The sequence below is a fragment of the Periplaneta americana genome, chromosome 4, assembly GCF_040183065.1.
Source record: "Periplaneta americana isolate PAMFEO1 chromosome 4, P.americana_PAMFEO1_priV1, whole genome shotgun sequence".
Lineage (NCBI taxonomy): Eukaryota > Metazoa > Arthropoda > Insecta > Blattodea > Blattidae > Periplaneta > Periplaneta americana.
This window is the reverse complement of record NC_091120.1, coordinates 99,282,247-99,305,881: the sequence shown is the minus strand read 5'-3', so window position 1 is coordinate 99,305,881 and position 23,635 is coordinate 99,282,247. Positions and strand designations below refer to the sequence as shown.

The 23,635-nt window shown below is 32.5% G+C and overlaps 1 protein-coding gene across 2 annotated transcripts in view; it reads right to left on the bottom strand.

Moving 5' to 3' along the window:
- Window positions 1–23,635, bottom strand: part of Upf1 (Upf1 RNA helicase) — an 81,423-nt gene that overhangs the window by 43,988 nt on the left and 13,800 nt on the right. For both annotated transcript variants that reach the window (XM_069823788.1, XM_069823787.1), the window contains exons 3-7: window positions 12,812–12,961; window positions 7,044–7,216; window positions 6,423–6,635; window positions 5,804–5,976; window positions 4,653–4,860 (exon numbers count right to left, since the gene is read on the bottom strand). In XM_069823788.1, the coding sequence (XP_069679889.1) occupies window positions 4,653–4,860; window positions 5,804–5,976; window positions 6,423–6,635; window positions 7,044–7,216; window positions 12,812–12,961 (917 nt within the window). The remainder of the gene's footprint in view (window positions 1–4,652; window positions 4,861–5,803; window positions 5,977–6,422; window positions 6,636–7,043; window positions 7,217–12,811; window positions 12,962–23,635) is intronic.

Genomic DNA, 23,635 nt, shown 5'->3' with positions numbered 1-23,635 from the left:
TGTAATTGAATACCTCCCTGGAATAAGGGTCTAACCAACAAATCTGTAATACAGGTTTCAGGAAAAAGGAAACTAATTTCTGGAGCATATTTTGTTAGGCTTATATTTACTAGCATAACCATTTGACTAACCAAGAATATTTAAATTTATTCAGCTATTGGATGCAATCATTTATTGTTATGTAAAAATGCTTCAAAATTACTTTTTCCACCTGAGTCACGTATTTCATCGATTTGCTGTTACACCCTTATTCTGGGGAGGTCTTCAATTACAGGTATAATATAAATGTAATGAAGTGACAACAATTTAATTAATTGAAATATAACAATTGAATCAGTTAAAATATAAATATAAGGATGTGAAATAGATTAGACAATAATGTAATTAATTGAAATAGAGATGATGATACAATATCTTCAGAGAGTCCTTTAAAATGTTGACGATAATACGCATTAGAATCTTAAATGTAATTTTCAGCTCTCTAAGATGCTTGCATGTTATTTTTGGGACAGCTTCTTACTACCAAATAGAAGATCAATGACAGACCATTGTTTTGGAGGTATATGATATCTTTCAGACAGGTAGGATATGCAAGGTTCATAGATGGTCTTCTTTTCAATGAGAACTTCCATTGCCTGATTTATGACTCTCTTGAAATGGACTACAGGGTAGAGAATAAGAGCCTACCTAGTGCTATTAATAACAATCATTCTACACAGCCAAATATGACAATCAGAAAGATAATTTAATAAATGACATAGTAGCAAATACAAATAATCCATTATATATAATCATTACGTAAAATATAGTTCTGAATTTCAACACCAATCCACTGTCAGTGTATCTGTCATTTGATCATGTCACTAATGCAACGCTGTTGAAAACTAAGGTACACAGCAAAAACATCGCAAAACAATGGATTAGCTGATACATAAGTACAATATCCTTTCAAAATTATAAATACGTTACTGAATATATATATATGGGTTACTGTTAAATAGATTCGAAGTACATCACCTTTCAACAAAATTATTATTTTACAGACGCAATAAATTATTTCGATATATCTAAAGTCCATCTCAGGTAACCTGATAGGGAAGCAAAACAAATTCCACCCCCTCCTTGCAGCCTCTTCGTGTCTCCAGCATGAGCACTGCTGTTCCTCTTACTATGTTCTACCCCCTTGCTTTGCCATAATTCACTTACTTTTAAAAAATACAGATTTTGAATTGCAATCATCATAATATGAATATAGATAAAAGTGTTTAGATGTCCTTTTCCCAATCATGAAATAAATACATAATAGCCTTAATTTTAATTAATGGTGTTTTCTTTATTTAAACTTTGGGGGGGGGGGGGGTGTGAGAAAACTTAGGAATGCGGTAGCTCCCCTAGAGTTGTGGTAACTATCCTTGAAGAAAACACTGTTTCTGCAGTCGAATGTGTTTGCAAAGTAATTTGTCCCAACTGTTTGCGTAATAATAAATTGTATACCAGTATATAGTTTAGTGCGTGTATGTGTAAATAGTGTACCGTATATAGTATATATAGATCTACGAGCAATATATAAATATATTACCGAATTGTAGTGTTAACAGTGCAGTTTAAAAAGTATAGTAGGTCTAAAAAACTCGATCATAAAACATAAACCCGGTAAAGCATTAAGAAAAATGAGAGAAGAGATGCATTTTAAATGTGTTTAATTCATTGAAGTAACAATATTCTACTATGGACTCTTGAAGAACTGGCTGAAATGATGGGAAAACAGATTCAATTAATATTAGTGATTGAAAAGGTACTTAGGCCTAGTTATTAAATATAAATATCCCTACTGTATTATTTTCTGAATATTTTTTTAAATGCTGTTTTTTCATCTGTAGGCTACATTTTTATTTTGGTTAGATTAATTCAACTTTCGTACATGGAACATATTATGAAGTACTTCTTACATCCTTATTTTTATATTTTAGTATGATTGTTCTTACAGTATAACATACACGCTACAAAAGTAATGAATTCATATGGGCAATGTTTTTTAAATAGACTGTAGTGTCCTCCCCTCTGCCGGTAGAAAAAGGGAAGGAGTCCCTATCAGGTTATCTGGGATAGACTTTAGTACACTGTAGTATAACTGCATTCCCAACTGCAACACGAAAACTGGATTTTGCTGATAGCATGTTGTATTTGTAACCATACTCGATAAAATAACTTAATTGTCGGGACACAAAATATGATTAAAATATTAATCTGTGAAGATGACGTTCTCTCAAAATTCTTATATGCAATGGAAGTACTGTTTTGTATATTGCAATATCTTGATGCTCGTAATTCCGGATTCCAGTGATCAATCTCACTTGAGGATGGATGATTTTAAATAGATCTTAGTAGTGGATAATTTCACATATGAAAAACTTTCTGTGATATAATCTTCCATGACGCCCAATATTTCTTATATAACTGCAAAGGATGCTATGATAAACATAAATAGATAAATGTGATTTCAGTTCTGCGTTTATTTTAGGGACGCTTAGATGTGGACTTTGTCTAATAGGTACATACTTCTAACAACTGCTCAACTACAGCAATTAGTTCACTTATTTTGCTTGGACATTTACATCTCCCCTATTTTGAAACGACTTTCTTTCACCACAATGATCTATTATTCCTTGAACAGCTGAATTAGGTCTATTTACTGCTTTTATATTTCACGTGAACTTCTACAATGATTATGAAGGCAAATTGCATCTCTTTCTCAGTTGTTTCAGATCCCTTGCTTCCTATTTTAAGTACAAATTGAATGTACTGAGTTAGACATGTAATTGAAGCCTTCTGTGATGCAGCACATGGCAACAAACTAGGCCAATGTATATTACTCAGTTCTGAACACTCACTCACCCTGTTGTAAATTCTACAGTACGAATATCTATTGTACCAGTACATGTATTTTCTGAAGTTTGTGATATCGGTATTTATATTTGCTTTTTCATGTGGAAGGCAAATATTTGCATAAATTCTGAAGCAAATGTGTTATCATAATCAGAGTTCATAACTGCATCCACTTTTTCACCAAATTATACGCAATTTTCTACTTTTTAATCAAAATATGAACAATTTTTTCATAGGTCTAATTATAAAATCTGAATGTTAACTTTTAGAAGTATTTAAATTAATATTTTTTACATCCACTGTACATATGTATCTGAACATGTGCTTGTCCTTCCTCTGGCAAACTAGCGAAAGTGACAAATAAGCGACCCTGCACTTAAGGTCTATATTGTACTATTAAATAGTGGCTGACCATGATAATATCTTTGAACAATATTGGAGTGCAAGAGGTCAAATGACTTTATTGTCAAACGCCTGGCATTAGAAAACAACTATAGTTACATAAGGAGATGAATATATTTATTGTGAACTTTTCAACTTTTCAGATAATAATACTGAATCTTCAATAAACTATGGTCTGTACTTCAGCAAGAATCAATTTGTAAAAGGCTTTGTAAACGTAGTAATTACATTTTATTCAGAAAGTAACTGAGGCAATAAATTTGGAATGCCAATGAATATTAAAAACACAAGTTTTGTAAAAGAGAACGTTCAAATTTTTACGCCAATTTCCACATATCACATATGAGAAATGTAAAGTCCTAACAACATAAACATTTACTGTATGTCATAACTAGAGTCCGGATTTTTATGTAATATTAATTCTAAAAATATGTACATCAAACCTCAAAATATGTACTATATACGTAATAGCACAATTTTATTGCACAAGGAGTTACAAATTATTTAAAAGATAAATAACAATAGTTTTGTTTTAAATAAAGATAAATTATAATAATAATTTCATACAAATTACATATTTATATACAGTATTTGGGTCGATTCTAATGTTAATCAAGGCATGAAGCATAATGTGCCACAAGATATTTCTCCGTATTTTCTCTGAAAATGATCTCTCGTCCCTGCATGCGATTATTGGTGCATGTTTAAACAAAATGGATGTGGCTGGCAACAATGTCTGGAGAGTTTCACGTTTCTCTACTGAGGGTCTGCCTCAGGAGGTGGTGTGTCATGAAGTCATTATGTAGCGAGATCCGTCAATCACTTTTTTTTTTTAAGAACAATGTGTAATGGCATGATTAGCAGGAAAATACCAGTATATACTTCAGTGATTGTCCTCTCCTGAATGCTGAAATGTGTATCCCATTAGGTACTGACAATTTTGAGTTTAAAATTATATAAATGTTTTTATAATTCCGTTCTAATTTTTGTTGAAATACTGTATTGATAATTTTTTACAAAGTGTTTAATTAGACAACATTTGACATGGATATCAGTTTTATGTAGAAATATGTGATTATCTTAAAAACATGTAGTATTGTGGGAACCATGTAAAAATATGTAGTATTAAAATTAAATATATTGGTCTTAATAGCCTAATTCGACAACATTTTGAGTTTTCAGACATACATGCTAAGGAAAAAATATGTAATTACATAAATATCCGGACACTAGCTCATAACATTAACTATTAGAAAGAAAGTGTATTGCAATGCATATATTGAGACACTTTGATTTGTTATGAAATAATTTACTTTACCAGTATGTAAATCCAGATAGTAGAAGTACTCAGTTTATACGCTAACCTATCAAAAGAAGTTGATTTCCAGATGAAGTCAACAACAAAGTGTGAGATGCAATCAGTGGGAGCCCCACTATTATTCTTCAGTTCGATACCAACTTCTTCTCCAAAATTATCAGGGATTTTGATCACATGACCAACTCCTGACCATGGCTTGTGCAGCTCTCCGAGATAGCGCAGACGTAGTTCATCTCCATGCATCAATTTCATATCTTGAAACAAGATTCAATTAAACATAGATTTATATGGAAATTAAGAAACATACAGATTATTCATGAAATACTACTGTATATTTCATATAACTACAGGGTGAGACAAAGTACTAACACATTTACCAATGTATTTATATCACTGAAGTAGTCAAATCTGAATTTTTAATGTCTAATTAAAAAATCTTAAAGTAAAGCTGTAGACTACAGTTGGGCTGGTGAATTAGGAAATATTGCACAGAATAAATACTGTTGTAAACAGTTATTTGTTTTTAGTGTAAATAGTTTTCTCCCCTAAAACTGAAAATTATAACAATAATACAGTTCATTTCGGGTTTTAAAATAAGATACAAATATTTATCTACTAATTATATTCAACTATAATTAGTAGTCATCTAGTCTGCTGTCAAAAAATCTGAAAGTTAGAATTTATAGAACAGTTATATTACAGGTTGTTCTGTATGGTTGTGAAATCTGGACTCTCACTTTGAGAGAGGAACAGAGGTTAAGGGTGCTTGAAAAATACAGTAAGGTGGTTAGGAAAATATTTGGGGCTAAGAGGGATGAAGTTACAGGAGAATGGAGAAAGTTACACAATGTAGAACTGCATGCATTGTATTCTTCACCTGACATAATTAGAAACATTAAATCCAGACGTTTGAGATGGGCAGGGCATGTGGTACGAATGGGCGAATCCAGAAATGCATATAGAGTGTTAGTTGGGAGACCGGTGGGAAAAAGACCTTTGGGGAGACCGAGACGTAGATGGGAGGATAATATTAGAACGGATTTGAGGAAGGTGGGATATGATGATAGAGACTGGATTAATCTTGCACAGGATAGGGACCGATGGCGGACTTATGTGAGGGCGGCTATGAACCTGTGGGTTCCTTAAAAGCCATTTGTAAGTAAGTATTACATTCAACAGGAATGTCTGTAACCTTACCTCCATCTGTTTTTGCAAGAGTAAAGTACGCAATTGTTTTCTTATTAAGGCCAACATCCCAGCGAACCTCGATATTTTCTTGAGTCTGTGATTCTTTCAGCTTCTTGTCATAGTCAGCTTCCAACTTCACTAATGGTCCAAATATATTTTGATACTGATAGCCATCTTCATATCTGTAACAGACATTTCATTTTATGTGTCTTATATTTTATCTAATATAGAAAAAAAAGAAAGAAAAAAAAAGCTTACATGTTTGGTTTTTTCTGTGGCACGACAGCCCATGAAGGACCAAGACTGATCAGACGATTGCTGGTCTCATGTCTCAACCTCAGCAGAGGTGAACTATCATCCAATTAGTATGGTCAGCATAATACCCCGCCCCAGATCTTATAGCTTACTTATGAAACCGAATTTTGCTACTCACTGTAGCTATAAAAATTCATCATGATCCTGGGTGGACGCTGGTCCCATACACTGGTCGAAATTTCATAAAAAAAATTCTGCCTCTCCCCCACGAGGACTTGAACTAGCGCTTATTCCATATCACTAGTTCAAGGCATGATACCTTAGACATGCAGCTAGATGTGGGATACACTACTTCATAACACAAAATGCATACCTGAGCAATACTTGTTGTGGTTCCTCATCAACACCCGGTTTCTCTAAATCTTGAAAGGTAGCATCAGCATTATCCTTCCAAAGTTCTTCCAGCTTATTGATCTGCATTGCTGATATCTGTCTTGCACGCAGCTGTTCCTGCTCAGATGGAATTTTTACTAACCAAGTAAGAAAGCAACGGTCAGCAATAAGAGGCTTCCATTGCTCTTGATCCCTGAAAATTAAAATAAAAATATTAATGTATGAGAGAGGAGAGGGTAACCTGAAACATTTCACAAGCGAATATATTTACAAAAGGACACATATTTAATAATACTTGCAGATCACCTGCAATAACATACAACAAATTTTAATTCAATTAGATACGAATCTGAAATGTTTGTGTTAATTTGATACTGAGTGTGTAATAAATTTAAATATGGGAGTAAGAGTATAACAGTACTATAAAACAGAGACCAGATTTGCCTTCAACATGAGAGAAATAAATAAAAGTGAACAGTTAATGACTGCACAATGTAAATTTGCGTTAATTTTCACTTCGAAACTCATGGACTAAAGATGCAGAATTATTTTATAAGGATGGAACTAAACCAATTTTATATTTATAATTTGGAATACTTACCAATTCATATCCTTCAAAGAACTTTGTGCAGCACAAGGCTGACGGCATAGCAATACCACAACTGAATCTGCTTTGGCAGGAATAAAACCCAACACAAATACATTCCTCACACCACATGAGTAACATTCCAAAACAGTCTCGCCCAGTGGACCATCTTTATGTAAAGTCACTTCCTGCAACGGAAATTAATAGTCCCAAATTACGTAACTATAAATTTTTATTTCAATCTTTTATAATATAAAATTAATCATCCTCTTCCAATGTGGGTCTATGTTCTACTTGAAAGTCAAAACAACCAACTTCAATTTCCGTAAGTAGCTGTGTTCCTCATTATAGTTAAATTGGGATAATTTACTTTTCACCAATCAAAATATTAAACTTTATCATATTTCATTATTAATATTGATCTCTCATTGATCAATGTGGAATTGAACTAAAGAAGTTATGAGCAGTTGAAATAAGAAGTACCGACCTTCGAACAAAAGTAAAGCTTACAATTATTACATTTTCATTACTTTACTGAGAGATAGTAAGCCTGTAATTATTATTATTGATATACAAGGTAGTGAGAGAATTTTTACATTTAAAAAATATTGTATTGTATGTCGTAAACACAAAGTTTTCCTTTATAACATACAGTTGAACTAGCTTACAGTGACCTCAGTTAGTGTGACACCTTGGTCACAATAACAGTCATTAAGAAGTAGAGTTTTTATCTATATTAAACGAATGTGACTTATTATTTTTATAATGACAAGCTTATCCTCTGATTGAGGTTCTGGCTGATATGTACACCTCTATTATCACGCAGTACATCTCACTTGACGATTGTATCAGAGAAAGAACAATAATTGTTTGTATGATCTGAAGTCTGATTAGTGTAACATGTAGCTAATAGGCAATGTATGTAATGGAGGGGGAAAGGAACTGGTCATCCTACCCCATTATCTCCTGCCCTAGTTGCCTCATAAGTGGTGCCTTGTTGGTATCACTCGTGAGGTTCAGACCTGTCTTTGGACAGTTGACTAAACAACAAAACAATAACAAGCTTCTGATAAACAACCTGTTTATAGTAATATTTGGTAGCAACATAAATTCTTTACAAATTCATGTTCTACATATATTAAATCGAAAATGTTGCTAAGAGGGATATGTAGGTAGGCAGTAATGTCACGAGTGATAAATAACGTTTTCATTTTCTGTGACAAAAGCATTTTACGGATCAAGAACTGGAATTCTAAGAAAAGAGGTTAGAGTGTCGGATATGTCAAACTTTTTTCTGTTGTAGCAACAATCCTTTAAAAACTATAGCAGGCCAAGTTGTGTATCATTGTAATCAAGACATTCAGTTCAGACTAACTTTAGACACTGTTTGCAAACAGGTGTTACATACAGACAATGCAGCACGATGCAAAGAAAAGAAAAGTTCTAAGTGTGGAAAATAAAGTTGATGTTATATATATAGGCCCTAAATCTACCAAGAATGATAGAATGAAAACTGATGTATGCTGTGAACTGTTTAGATTAAAAAAAAAAAATAGAAATGATTTATAGATGCAGTATTTTGTAAAACTGAAGCAGAAAAAAATTACAGATTTCTTCATCTATGTTCTTAATTGTGAGTTGTTAGAGATCTTAATTGCTTTATATAATAGAATTTACTACATACTTCACTATTTTCTACAATTCGCAATAGTATTTTTTTCAAAATAGCAAAAAAAAAAAAAAAAATGGAATTTAAAAAGTTGTAATACTGTTGATCTATATGAAATTACAAATTAAATTATAGTGTTCTACAAAATACGTAATATTGTGAAATTTTTGTATTTTACTTACCTACTGTATTTACTTATTTATTTCTCTCTCTCTCTCTCTCATATATATTATATGAGGTCTTGCCGTCCTCATTGAATAATCAAGACTATAGTCACATATCACCTATGATGCACACACTGTATTCCTTACATGACATAATTAGGAACATTAAATCCAGATGTTTGGGATAGGTAGGACATGTAGCACGTAGGGGCAAATCCAGAAATGTATATAGAGTGTTAGTTGGGAGGCTGGAGGGGAAAAAGATCTTTGGGAAGGCCAAGACGTAGATGGGAGGATAATATTAAAATGGATTTGAGGGAGGTGATATATGATGGTAAAGACTGGATTAATCTTACTCAAGATAGGGACAGATGGCGGGCTTATGTGAGGGTGGCAAACCTCTGGGTTTCTTAAAAGTCGTAAGTAAGTAAATCAACATCCAATTATTGTGACAATTTCTTTAGTCATTTCAATGATGCTATAACAAAGTTCAACAGGTGGTAAATAGGAACACGCATTAAAGGGATTTCGATGCCAAAATTTATATATTGAAATATTAGCTCCTTACTTATTACATAAGGAAAAGTTATAACAATTTGATATGTCTTAAAATTGCTTGCGATAAAAAATGAACACGGACTGCATACGTACATTTGGAACTCCCTCTACAGAAGAGTACATATTTTACAGAAAAATAAGTTCTCTTATTTAATTGTATGTCTGTAATGTTAGGTTTCGGTCTATATACATTTTACAAACAAATTTGTGCAGATATTTTGAAGTAATACATTTTTATCCAAAGAAATTTTCGATTGATTTATAGCCTACTATACAATTTATTTTTACAGAAACTATATGTTTTTTTAATCTATTTCTGTTATGTTAGAGAATGTTGCGTTTAAAAATCATGCTACAGATTACCTTAAAGCTCTAAATTTTGTCTGGAGATTTGTGGCATAATTTTGTACATAATAATTAAAGTATCTGAAAAAACGTTCTTGATTGCATAACATCTATAGATATAATTTCAATTATATGATCTTATTAACAAAATTACCAGAATAAACTGTGAGTGAGCTGTCAATTAATATAATTCCATAAAACGGGGTGAATCTGATATAGTATTTTCAAACGGATCAGTTGTTTTTTTGAACAAGGAATGGTGTACAGATGTTACTCGTAATTTGAAAGCATTGTTGACACTCATGTTTCTAAGGAAGATAATTTGTCAGCAACAATGGATATTTAAATCACGCGGAACTTACTGTACGAGGTACGCTAAATTTCTTTGGTGGAAAATTCTTGTAGAAAACTTTTGCTGTACTTCACTAAATGTTTTATTAATAGAGTAAGTAACACATTATTTAATTTCATAAGAGTTCCTTAAAGGTTAGTGTAAAGTATTAGAGATAAAATTATTTTCGTTTTTATTTTAGGACCTATGCTCCTTTTTAATGTAGTGTTGTTATTTTGGAAAGTGACTCCAATCACGCACATATATAAGGAAGAAGCTGGTAATTCATGGTTGGAATTAATTTTGTTACCAAGTTATGCTCCTTTACTTAATTTTCATTACGTTGTAGGTAAAATTCAACAATGTGAGTATATACAAACAAGCTAGGACCAAAAGTGCAATTGCAACTCAATGTACCTTTGTAAAGTGGTGAAAATTTTAAAATTAAGAAAAGTAAGCATTATAAAGGTTTCGGAAGAATTTGGGGCTACTTACATGATACTGAATAATAAATTACGCATAAAAAAAAAATTCGCTATTACAAGATTCTCCAAGATTCACTGGCAGAATGGATAAAAAAAAAATTGCAGAGGATTTGTATGAGAAGAAATTTCTCAGAAAAAAGGTGGGAGAGGGTGATACATTTTTTTATATATCCTTCCACTGAAGTATAAGAAGGGTGGATAGTTCGAAAGGTGGTGCAACAAACTTATTGACATGGGAAATACACATTCTTTAATATGAAAGTCCACGATATTAATTGTCATTTATGATCTTGTTATAATTATATTTTGTCATTGAAACTTTCTTTAAAAACGTTTTTAAAACTTCAATTGGTGATTGCCTTATGTATCCGATTTTAAATGATAAAATAATGTGTGATCGAATTCATTCCTCTTATTGAGGTGACATCGATCAACAATAAAAAAAAAAGTTGAAAACAATACAGGATGCTTACATTTGGTACCAGGATCCTAAAAAAATAGAAGATTATACAATTTAATTGGTACTTTACTACGATGTAACTTCATATGGTTAACACTTAGAAAACTGAAAATTTTGATCACATTCACCCCATATTACGGTATTTTTAAAATAAAAACTATTTATTAACTCTTATCAAAGCTAAGCAACTTATGTTTCACCAGTATCATTTTTGGTTGAATTTATTTGTAAATATTGAATATAAAAAAATCCGTCAATAGAATTGTTGTATACAGACAAATATGCGTAGAAATCAAAAAGCATATTTTGGAGTAAGGGATGTTAAAAATTTGTATTTCCTTGAAAAACCTCAAACAGGATTTTACAACAATCACAATAATACTCACTCACTCTATACCTTTCATAATGAGATAGTAAAAAAAAAAAAAAAAATCTCTCTCTCTCTCTCTCTATCACACAATTAACATCACTCATCCTTTGAATGCCACCATTACAGATTATTTTATAGTGTGCACAAAAATTCCTATTGGTCTTGTGAGCACTACATGTGCTATATCACCAACAAATTAGTTGATATCAGTTTCGTGAGTTCAAAGCAACTGTCAAGACCCCAAAATCAAACTTACAATGTCAAAATGTAACAAATTATAGATGTAGGAGTGAAGAGCTAATTTACTAACTACTACAATATAAATGATACAAATTATGTATGTAAACAGACTCTTCCAACAACAGACTGTATTGGTTTCGACTTTCAGAGAAAAAAATAAATATTTATTTCAAAGTTTGACAATGGATCAGGTAGTTTTACATGTGAGATTCAATTATTGGTGGTACTAGTACCCTCAACTTTAAGACAACTACTTTATTTCAAATATTCATATCTAACGTCAAAAGCATACACATACATTAGCTGTGACTGAATGAAGTATGGATAATATCTGTTAATTGCAATTTAATCATCAACATTTAAACTTGGGACTTCAGTTCACAAAGCCAATGCACAAACCGTTCACCTAGCAATGCAACACTCTGTGAACAACACAAGTGCAGAACATCAAAACACATAATACACTCTAATGAATTCATGTTGGTCAATACCGATGCAGTTAAAGCCAGAAAGTTGGTATGTGGCAAAGTGTGACTGATTGAAGTATTGTGAGCAATGCTTTTACTCAGGTTTTATTTTATTTTATTGGGTTATTTTACGATGCTGTATCAACATCTAGTTATTTAGCATCTGAATGAAACGAAGGTGATAATGCCGGTGAAATGAGTCCGGGGTCCAGCACCGAAAGTTACCCAGCACTTGCTCGTATTGGATTGAGGGAAAACCACGGAAAAAACCTCAACCAGGTAACTTGCCCTGACCAGGATTCGAACCTGGGCCACCTGGTTTCGCGGCCAGACGTGCTGACCGTTACTTCACAGGTGTGGACTTTTACTCAGGTTGTTTAGAGGGCTCTTCAGCTAACAAATCTTTCGTGCACGACATTGATATGTTTGAATCAAAGTATTGGCAAAGTAACTGCAAATACTTTTGGAAGTTAGTTAGCATTTAGAGAAAACTTCAGTTTGGTTAGAAAATGGAAAAGAGAGACTATATTACTGACATGCAGGTAAAGTAAGAACACAATAATAGAATGTATTTAAGAGAGAGAAGGTAAGTTCACGAGTGTAAACTGACGTGATGAAATTAATTCAACTACTAGTCTTGTGGGAAAAACAGTGGAAAAACCTCATGAAAGAAATATAAGGTGCATTTCATTACCTTGTGCTTGGCTCTCACGAGATGGTTGATAATATGAGAACCAGATGTATTTCCTCTCCCATTGCAAAACCACTTCTTACACACATTGCACATAACCACACAACTTGGATCATGAATGCCACAATATTTACAAGCATACTCTGGTAAATCCTGTAAATGGAAAGAAAAGAAAAGTTATTTCCTACAAATCATCACAATGATTCCTACTATATATTTAAAACATTAACATTGATTTAGATTAAGATAAAGTAGGACATTTTCCACAACTATGATCCTGGAACACAACTATGGTCCAAGATACAACCATTTAAAAAAACATTGCAGAAGTAACATAGACTGTTCCTATATAGCTGCAGTGACTTGATTTCAAACTACAGTACAGCAAAAATATAAATGAGGTACTATGTTATGAAGTACAAAATTTGAACGGTTGTATCGTGGATCATAGTTGTGTTCCAGGACCATAGTTATGGGAAATGACGGTACTTCTGTTAATACAATTCTGATAATCATCGAAAACTGTGGACAAACATGAAGTTCAGTCCTGAAAATGTATAAGCTTGTTTTATAAAACACTGACGTCACACTGAAAGTAATGAAATCCATAAATCATAAACATGTAAATCTAAGTATGACTACACAAGAAATAAAAATTAAAACAATAGTAGTTGAATTTAAAAACATAAAAAAAATGTACACTGTGATCCGTCTACAATACAGCAGATAGTATGGCGATCAGTACATCCACAGAGAAGTTGGTAGCTTCTTTAGACTCTGTCAAGGACAAGAAAGCTTTACCCTCCCCCACTGTAATAAGGGCTGCAGACAGCAGTCAGTGTTGGACTATCTCTTTAACTATGCAAGTGTGCATTGACAGAGTGTTCAAAATGTTTATAACAGAACAAACAATAATCCTGCGAAGGGAAGCATATTCATTACTATGAATGGTTTCAGATTTGGCGCCATGGTGTTGAAATGTTAATTAGAACATTTTCACATGTTTACATATGAAGCCTGGTTTTAACTATCATGTTACGTTAATTCTCAAAATAGCAGAATTGGTCATTGAAAAACCTGTATGCAGTGAAAGAAGTGAAACTGGATCAAGAGTAAATAGGCATGTGGTGTGAATCCTTATTTATTGGCCCAATTTTTTTTACAAGGCCTGATGTTCTGAAGTTTACTGTTCCGATATTATGTTCCATTTATTGGACAGTTAAATTTAATGAAGAATAGCTGCTAAATGGTTTTCTTAACAGGATAATGCTCATGTAGTCAATGAATTTGATAGGAGACATTTTCGGAGAGAACAACTTCTCAAGAACTATGATCTCCGAGATCCCTTAATCTTACTCCACCAAATTATTTCTTTCGGGATGCAGCTAAGTCGGCAGCGAGCCATATCAAGACAACCTAAAATTTTCAATAAGAAGTTACACAGATTCAATGGCAAAATAAAATTTGAAGTGTATCATAACAAAACAAAAAGTGTGGATTTACGCCTTGGACAGAATGGGGAACATTAACAGCATCTTACTTGAAAGGGTGAGGTCACTTATTATTTTTTAATGCTGTTATTTTATGGCACTTTATCAACTATTATGGTTATATAGCATCTGTGTGAGATAAACGTGATAATACCAATGAAATGAGTTCAGGATCCAACGTCAAAGTTATCTAGAATTTGCTGTTAATGGGTTAAGGGAAAATCCCGGAAAAACCTCAACCAGGATTTGAACCTGGGTGGCTCATTTCACAAACAGACATGCTAACCGTTACTCCACAGTGGTGAACCGCTTATTATTGCTATTGCTATTATTATTATTAGTTTTCCTCTCTTTTATTGATTTCTCTAAATTAACTTCAACCAGTCTGCCACTGTCCCTACACCAAGAGGTATTTGTAATCATTCGTGAATGGTTGTAATGCTAACACAGAGCCAGGGTTACCACTACATTTCTCGTATCTAATGGATTCTCGCGTATTCCACTACTGTGGAATGACTTAAAGATCAGACTGTACTAGTACTACAAATTTAATACTTGATAACAAATTACATGACATGGAAATTATATTTGTTCTTAATAGAATAACGTGTAATGTTTCTAGATACTCGTATGATTGACTGAACAGTTAAATCTGTCAAAATGTACCTATATCTAACATCGTATTACTAAATGAAACATACCAAGTTTTGCAGTGCATTATAATAATTTAATGGGTTAGTGTTTAAGCTATTTTTCAACAATATTTTCGAAGATAAAAATAGAAATTTATTCACATTTGAAAAATGAGAAACTGTTCATATGAACTGTTTCCCCAAATGACTTTTTTCGTGCATTAGTATTTCTCTCCCTTTCACTGATCAAGTTACGTGAATTAAACTATGCTCTCTCAATTTCCAGTGTTAATAAAGCAGTTCCACCACTAACATCGTAATCGGTCCATTACATTTTATATCTTTATGCAAGCACTCAACTACAGCTATAAAAGGTGTTCAATCCAATTTATTCATTTGCAAGTGGCCATGTCGTGTTATGGGTAGACCTCTTATCAATAAAGTAATGACAGAAGTACGGTTAAAATGCAACTCTTTATTATATAATACCCTACACAAAGTAGGGTATGTTCATTTAAAGTATATGCTTCATATATGCATAATGACTTCAGGTAAAAGATTATCTACTCCCTAATTCGGCACCCAGGAGAACAATAATGTTGGAATGTGATAGATGTAGCAATAAAATAGAAATAGTAAAGTTTTTGTTTACAGTTTTAAAAATGGAAGATAACGAAATTGTTATGGTTTGTTATAGATATTTGGTAATGAATGGTAATAAAATAAATTGGGCTAGTGATTTAAAAAATGAATTGGATAAAATTAGGCTGGGAAAACTGCGGAGGGAAAATCACTAAAGTGAAAACAGCAATTTAAATATTATTAGACAAAGGTGTGACGATATAGAAAAACAACAAATGTTTAGTTACGTGAATAACAAAAATTTACAACAAAATTACAGGGAAGTCAAAATGGTATGGAATCAAGAACCATATATAGTCGACTTCCAATAATTCGCGGTAATTGATGCATGAACTTCCGCGAAATATCGAAAGCCGCGAATTATGTGCAACATTTTTATTACAGTATTATTTAAAGTCTAGTAAAAGTTACTTCAACAGGTTTAATTACTAAAATACTCTTCAAAATCAAGCTGAAAATGTGAATCAGTGCAAAACATCTTGAAACACAACATTATACAGTAGCTACTGCAGTGGACTAGAGCCTTGAATCAAGAAACACAGGTTTTACAAAATATCATAAGACACTTTAGTTTAACAAAATAATTAATCTGTCATCTTTGTTTCTCAAAGAATTGTTAATTTTGTCTGATTTTAGATGGCAAATTTCTGTAAATGAAAAATCACCACAATTTTACATATACGACAAAAGCGTGTCTGAAGTAATACTAGCTTGGGTGTGTGCAACTTTCGTAACTTCCTGGTTTCATTCTTGCAATCTTTGTCATCTCTTCCACAAACAGCAGTCAAATCTTGTATGATATCATCCTCACTTTCTTGTCTGTACCTATGATCTTCCTTGTCAACTAACCATTTGAGAGGAGGTAGGCAACATAATTCGAGTAAAAACGGAAATGACAATGTTATTTCACCTCTCCCCCTTAAAAAAGGATTTTGAATTACCCGCAAAACCAATTAACCATACACAAATTATCAGAAGTCGACTGTATATAAGAAATTGCGATAGAAATGGTAGAATTGGTTTTCAATGGATTAGATTACGAGTGTGAAAGGTTTTAGAGGTAATACAGACAATGACAGATGTGCATCATGAGTGAAATAGAAGATATAAACCATATATATGTAGGCCTATTAAGATAGATTGGAGTGAATGCAGTCTTATAAAAAAAAAAAAAAAGAATGGCTACATTTTAGTTATGAAATTGAATTAGCCAACACATCAAGAATTACAAATGAACAAATAATAGAATTCTTAGGAAGACATAAAAGAAAAAAATATTACAATGGTAAGGGCATGTTAAAAGGATGGATGAAGGAAGAATACCAAGGAAATCATGTGATGGGAACCAGAAAGAAGGAACAGGAAAGGAAGATCTAATGAAAATTGTATGGACGGAGTAAGAAAAAATATGAAACTGAAAGGACTACAAAATCCAGACATATTAGATAGGAAGCAATGGAGGAAAAAATTAAATGAACAACATGATAATTTTTATGTATTATACTTTGGCTGAGGGAAATTACAGCACTATAATAATAATAATAATTCCACGTATGTACAAAATTGTATGTTGATAAGTGAATGATAGCTTATAAGAAAATAACATTATCTGGCACTGTGTCTAAGCAACACACCTAGGAAATTTGGCTAATGTGTATAGATATTTGGAATAACATGGGATAGAGACGATCAACTTCCGAAAACTAAATGTACCTAGTGAGTCAACCATATTGTGATTTCTTATGTGAAGTCATTCAATGCACTAATTAATAACTCAGGATTGATACTTTGCCTCTAACTCAGGATGAAACTTGGTTTGGTTGCACTTAGTCTCCTCCACTGTTTAAGAAGACAGCGTCTCCTCTACCTCTCTTCTCCACCTAGCTCTCATGTTATCATGTAAATTTTGTTAGGAAACTTACACATTTTTTTAATATAGACGGTTGTATTATTTATTTTATACATAAATATTGTTTTAATACAGAATATTAAATATGTAATTGATATTTCAAATGTAATTTCAATTAATAATAGACTTTTCGAAATTTTCACACATATTTTTTATGCTTCCTTAAACTTATTTTCCTTAGAATTAAATAGTCCCTTTCATCTTTTTCTTGATTCTTCCGAGGAAAAAAAAAAAAAAAGACAGTGCTCTCACAAAGTAACATTGTGCTAACAGATCTCTCTATACCTCCAGCACCCTCACATCCTCCCTTCCCCAGTCTCAGGTTACAAGTCTATATTTCATGCCACTGTTCTAAATACCTTCTTCTTCTGTCATAGTTGTAGCACTTCATAATATTAATTTTAAATCTTTCTAGTTGACAACAATCACCAGACACTTCTCTTATTAAATTAATGTGGTTGAGCTACTAAAACAAATGCAAGTAACAATACAAGAGGAACTACACATGAAACCAATTTACTTACTCTTACTGTAAATTGCAATTACAGGTAAGACTATCGCAAACAGTGAATGATGGCAGAAACATTTAGTCTTACACTATCTTTTGTAACTATAAAACTTGTTCATATTACTATCATAAAACGGAGGTAATGGTGCAACAACAGTTACATAAATTACAGAAGGTATACTAAAATGTCCAGGATAACCTGCTTTCACCACACATCATACCATTGCTGGGAATCGAACTTCAGTGTCCTTAGTGACATTTCTACAAAACACTCATTATTTGTAGGCTCATACAGGTCGCTCATTATTATTTGTAGAAATAATATTTATCAATCATAATTTATTAAAACTCGCAATTATGCTTATATAATTAGTAATTACATATACTGGGTGTGTACGAAGTTGTGCTCAAATCCTATTCATGGAAGTATACTCCATGTACAAGGATTAGTATTATTACTATTATTGATATTATTTTGTGAAGCTGTTGTTGAGTGTAAGCAGAAATAAGGCCAGCTCCCACTTAGCAGAATCGAAATGTCTGTTGTCACTCACATCTAGTGGAATTGAACTGAACAGATGTGTGTTGCAGTGTAAAATGGATCGCATAGAGTAGCTTTAGCATAGTTATGTGAAGAGGCGGAAAAAGAATAAATAAATATCCAAAACAAGAAGAGAAAATACTATTGTCAGAGGGTTATGAATCTGTTTTTCGTAGAAATTGGGTACCAACCCAACATTTACCTTCATTACTGGAAATATATAGTATAATAATAGATTCAGGAAAAAAAGAAAAAGAAAAAAACCTCAATCAGATTGGCTGGCCCTGGGGTTTGAACTCAGGATCTCCCGAATACACGCTCAAACAGAAGCACCTGAGGTAACACACTCAGTTAATAATAGTTCTTGCATTCAAAATCGGACATTACTATTTAAACACTACATAAACAGTGTAAATAGTAACGTTCAATTACATACATATTAACTTTGCAGTACTCAAGTCATATAGCTGTATCTCAATCCTACTAAACTGAACTTCATACAAATCTTTTGTCAACATAGGGAAAAAATGTACTGCAATAAATCTTAAAGATCTATATACTAAGGCAATTGACATCAAAGCTGACTGCACATAAAAGGTAAGTTACTTATAATACAAGAACAGTGAAGCTTCTCTTTGTGCATTGCCAGCTGGTGTTCGGGAATGCTATGGAATGATAAATGTTGAAAGAGAAAAGAGTGCCAGTCTGGTACAAGTGTTTAAATCTCAGTATTCTCGGTATGCTGAGGAATGTATAAAAAGCGACAATGATAGATTAGAACAATTTTTTTTTCAACAATTTTTTTTGGTCATAATTTAGGACCAGATTCCCTGATCAGGAAGAGAAAAAGGAATTAGTTGGGTCACTGGCTGAGAAGTAACTGCCTACTGAAGGATGCACTGGAAGGAATGGTGAACGGAAGAAGAGTTTGTGGTAGAAGATGATAGATGACATTAAGATATATGGATCATATGAAGAAACAAAGTGGAAGGCAGAAAATAGGAAACACTGGAGAAAGCTGGGTTTGCAGTGAAAGACCTGCCCGTCGACAGAACACTAAATGAAATGAATGAAATCACCTTAAAATCTGACAAAGCAGTGTATTCATCTGTTATGACATGGAACAGAGTATTTTAATTAGTGGTCCATGACTTAACTTTCCCAGCATTTCTGATATGTTGGGCTGACAAAATGTTTCATGATAAATGAACGTTCAAATATCCAATTTGTTTGGTCCAACATGTTACAAGATAAACCCACTCTAAGTCTGGACCTTCCCTCACTCTTGACACTTTCCATCAGGTTCTCAACTGTGTACAAGGATGGCAACTTCTATAGCTCAACATTAAAGTATCTTTCTACTTAAAGTGTCGCTATAGTATGACATCATATGAAAGGACTACATTAGAATATGGATATTCTCCAAAAAATTGTGAATTTCTCTGAACATAAATAGCAAAAACATTGGAACCTGAAAGTCAATGAACTTCTAACTGGAATGCAACCAGATTACACCAAGTTTTGCTGTTGTTTTTTTTTTTTTTTTTTTTTTTGCGTGAATAAGGCAGTTGAGATAGGCTAATCATTACAAGATCGGAGTGGGTGTTCTGAGAAAATGTTTAGTGTCTGGAGAAATATGTGTGAAGTGGAGTATCATTCACTTGCAGATCCTAACAAAATTCTTCCATCACTTCGTACCAAGTTAGACTTGATTTAAAAAAAATGGTTAAAACAATGGACAAGTGGGGGAGTGTGTTTCAATATTTAAGAGATGGAGTGGTTTTCAATATTTAAAAGACAAGTTTTCGAGGGGGTGGGAGAAGGACAGATAATTATAACGAATTGCTATAAAATATTTTAATGTTATTTGAGGTAATGGGCTGCAATATGTCCCTGAAAATCCAGTTTCTGCATTACCATCTAAATTTCTTTCCACCGAACCTTGGAACGGGTGGTACAGGTAGCACAGGTAGAGGATATATCTGAAATTGAAAGGTGGGACTGTATATGGAAAGATGGTCACCCAGCATGCTTTAGAATTAAATTTTGAATTGTTTTTTTATTTTTAAATTATGTTTTATTTAACGACATTCACAACTGCCGAGGTTATATCAGCGTTACCGGTGTTCCAGAATTTTGTCCCACAGTTCTTTTACATACCACTAAATCTAATGACATGAGCCTGTCGCATTTAAGCACACTTAAATATCGTCGACCCGGGCCGGCATTGCACCCACGCTTCCTAATTAATGTTGGTTTCTTGTTAAAGAGTCCTGGATCCAGCTACAAATTAAAGTCTTCCAGAAAATCACTTTAAAATTATTGTAAGTAGAATTATTAGTTTTTGTAATTATAATAGCGCTGAGGTTGTTCCCTTCATACTCCGCTTATACATCTTGTATATACAAATCTGTGACAGGTTGGGTTTGATAATTTAAGCTTTTGTTGTGCCTTGGATATATGATCAACTGCATCTCCACAAAAAATCCCTTATAAATTCAACGATTTTCACTTCCAAAATCACCGGAACTATCTCAATGCTAGTTTCACCTACTGGTCAAGGACAATACAGAATGGAACCATCAAGGTGTCGGCATGCTCCATTAATGCCTAGTTGATTAAATGTAATTATAGTAAAACTTATTTTATATGTTTCACACTCAAGTGCTGGTAAAATTCATACACTTTCCATGTTAATTGATTTTAGTTATACATTCTTCATTTATAAATTTTTTACATCATATGTGAGTCAGACCAACGGAATAAATGCTTGGGTTTATTTTTGGATATTCGAAAAGCATTTGATACCGTTAACCATGATATTTTATTAGAGAAATTAAACTTGTTAGGCATTAATGGTCATGTTCTAAGTTTATTTAAGTCATATTTGAATAATAGAAATCATGTAACTAAAATTGATAATGAATTTAGTTTTACTCAAAACATAAAAGTAGGGGTCTCTCAGGGCACTGTTCTTGGTCCAATTTTATTCTTGAGTTATATAAATGATTTGTTATTAACTGATTCACGCAAATATAATGGGGTTATATATTCATATGCGGATGATACCGTAATTTTTTTTAACAAAACACCTTGGAAAGGCACTTATATTAATGCGAATAATGTATTACATGTAATTAAAGAGTGGTTTGATTCAAACGTTCTTTCCTTAAACACATCCAAAACAACTGTTGTTCCATTTTCACTAAGGTTCAGTGGTCTTAAAACTCCTCAATCTTCTTTTAGGCTCAAAATTCATCATCCTGATTGTTCTTCTCAAAATTGTGAATGTCCCATATTAATCGAATCCTAAGAAGTTACTTAAATATTTAGGCATTACAATCGACCAACACTTACGATGAAATAAACATATTACATATTTATGCAATAGGTTACGTAAAACAATTTATATCTTTGTTATACTTCGGTCATATTTACCAGTTAATATTTTACGTCTAATTTATTTAGCTTTATTTCAATCCATTCTCCAGTATGGAATTTTAGAGTGGGGAAATGCTTGTAATTCTAATCTCACTCCACTAATACTTCAGAAAATAATAATTAAAATATGCCTTAATAAAACAATTCATTACTCATCCGAGCTTTGTTCACTGATTTTAATATTTTGAAAATTAAACAAATTCATTATATTGCCTTATTAAACTTTACACATAAATCGCAATAAATTTAAATTGTATCATCATAAATATGGAACTAAAAGATCCGACTTTATATGATTAGAGCAGGCCTGCAGAACTCGTAAGTAGGGGAAATATGACGTCAGCCTCACTCCACTTCTATTGGGGATGATTGACTTCCGCATAGAGTTATTTACATTCTCTGGACGTCAAAGGTCCATCAGTGGCAGCATGTAATTTTCAAAAAGGATTGTAAGAAATTCATTGTTTTTATAATGCGTTATCTTGTTTCAAGGTTTACAATTATGCTAGATTTCCATCGGTAGTTTCTTTGAGATTTCTTTGCACCTAACCTGTTTTAGATTTTCGAAAACTTTCCTCCTATCACCACCTACGGAAACATAAATTTATAGCATTTAAATAATGAACCTTTAAAGTCAATATTAATTTCAATTCAAAATGAACACAATGAGTGATGTCCTTAATTTTACAGTATATAAATAAATAATCAATACACAGTTCGTAATAATGAACTTACCCGAAAGTTTGTGCATTCCATAATTCTTAATATGGACTTTGTTGAAATGTGGTTTAATATTGAAATGACGAGTAGAAATAAATTGGATGGGACACAGTAAACAAGCAATTCTTTCGTCTTCAACAACAAAATAATCATATTCCTATTTTCTTAGGAAGTAGTAGGTTTAGATTTTGCCATGTTCCAGTTCTCTTTAAACTGCAATATGCGTATTATTTGTTTGTTTGTTTACTTATTTACTTACTTAGTTAGGCCTACTTATTTACTTGTTTATTTATTTACTTATTTATTTTCTTTCTTATTTATTTATGTAAATATTTATTTATTTGGCTGGAGTGAGTTACAATGTTTAATGACAGCATTGACATCTGGTCATATTGCTATCACTCACTTATCAACGTACAATTTATTTATCGTTTAATTACTAGTAAAACTAGTTAAGACCAGTAATACAAGTTTTGTAAAAACAGGAATTAAAACTTTATTAATGTACGAAAAATCATAATAAATTCTTCAAATAAAGTAATTGGTTTGTTGCCTGCATGCAACATTTCGGACTTATTTCATTTTAGTAGAATACAGAGCACGGAAAGACAAGTTGGGGACTGTACTTAACTTATTTTACACAAAAAGTGGATTTAATCGTCTTTACTAGTAATAGGATGATATATACATAGGTAGACCTTCTTAGATTATATGCACACATACATTTTAAAATTTATTTTACATGTCTTAATTTATTTATTTCCCTCATTCATTTTTCTCTTACTTTCTAAAGGTATTTCCTAAGGATTTTATTATCTGTTCATTTGTAATTCTTGATAGCGTATTGTATACCTGCCGCCGCGAGAATAAATGTTGATGCAGCCGAGCGTAACTAGAACATCATGACTGCACTGGTAGAAAAGGTGGGTGGGGTAAGAAAGGGG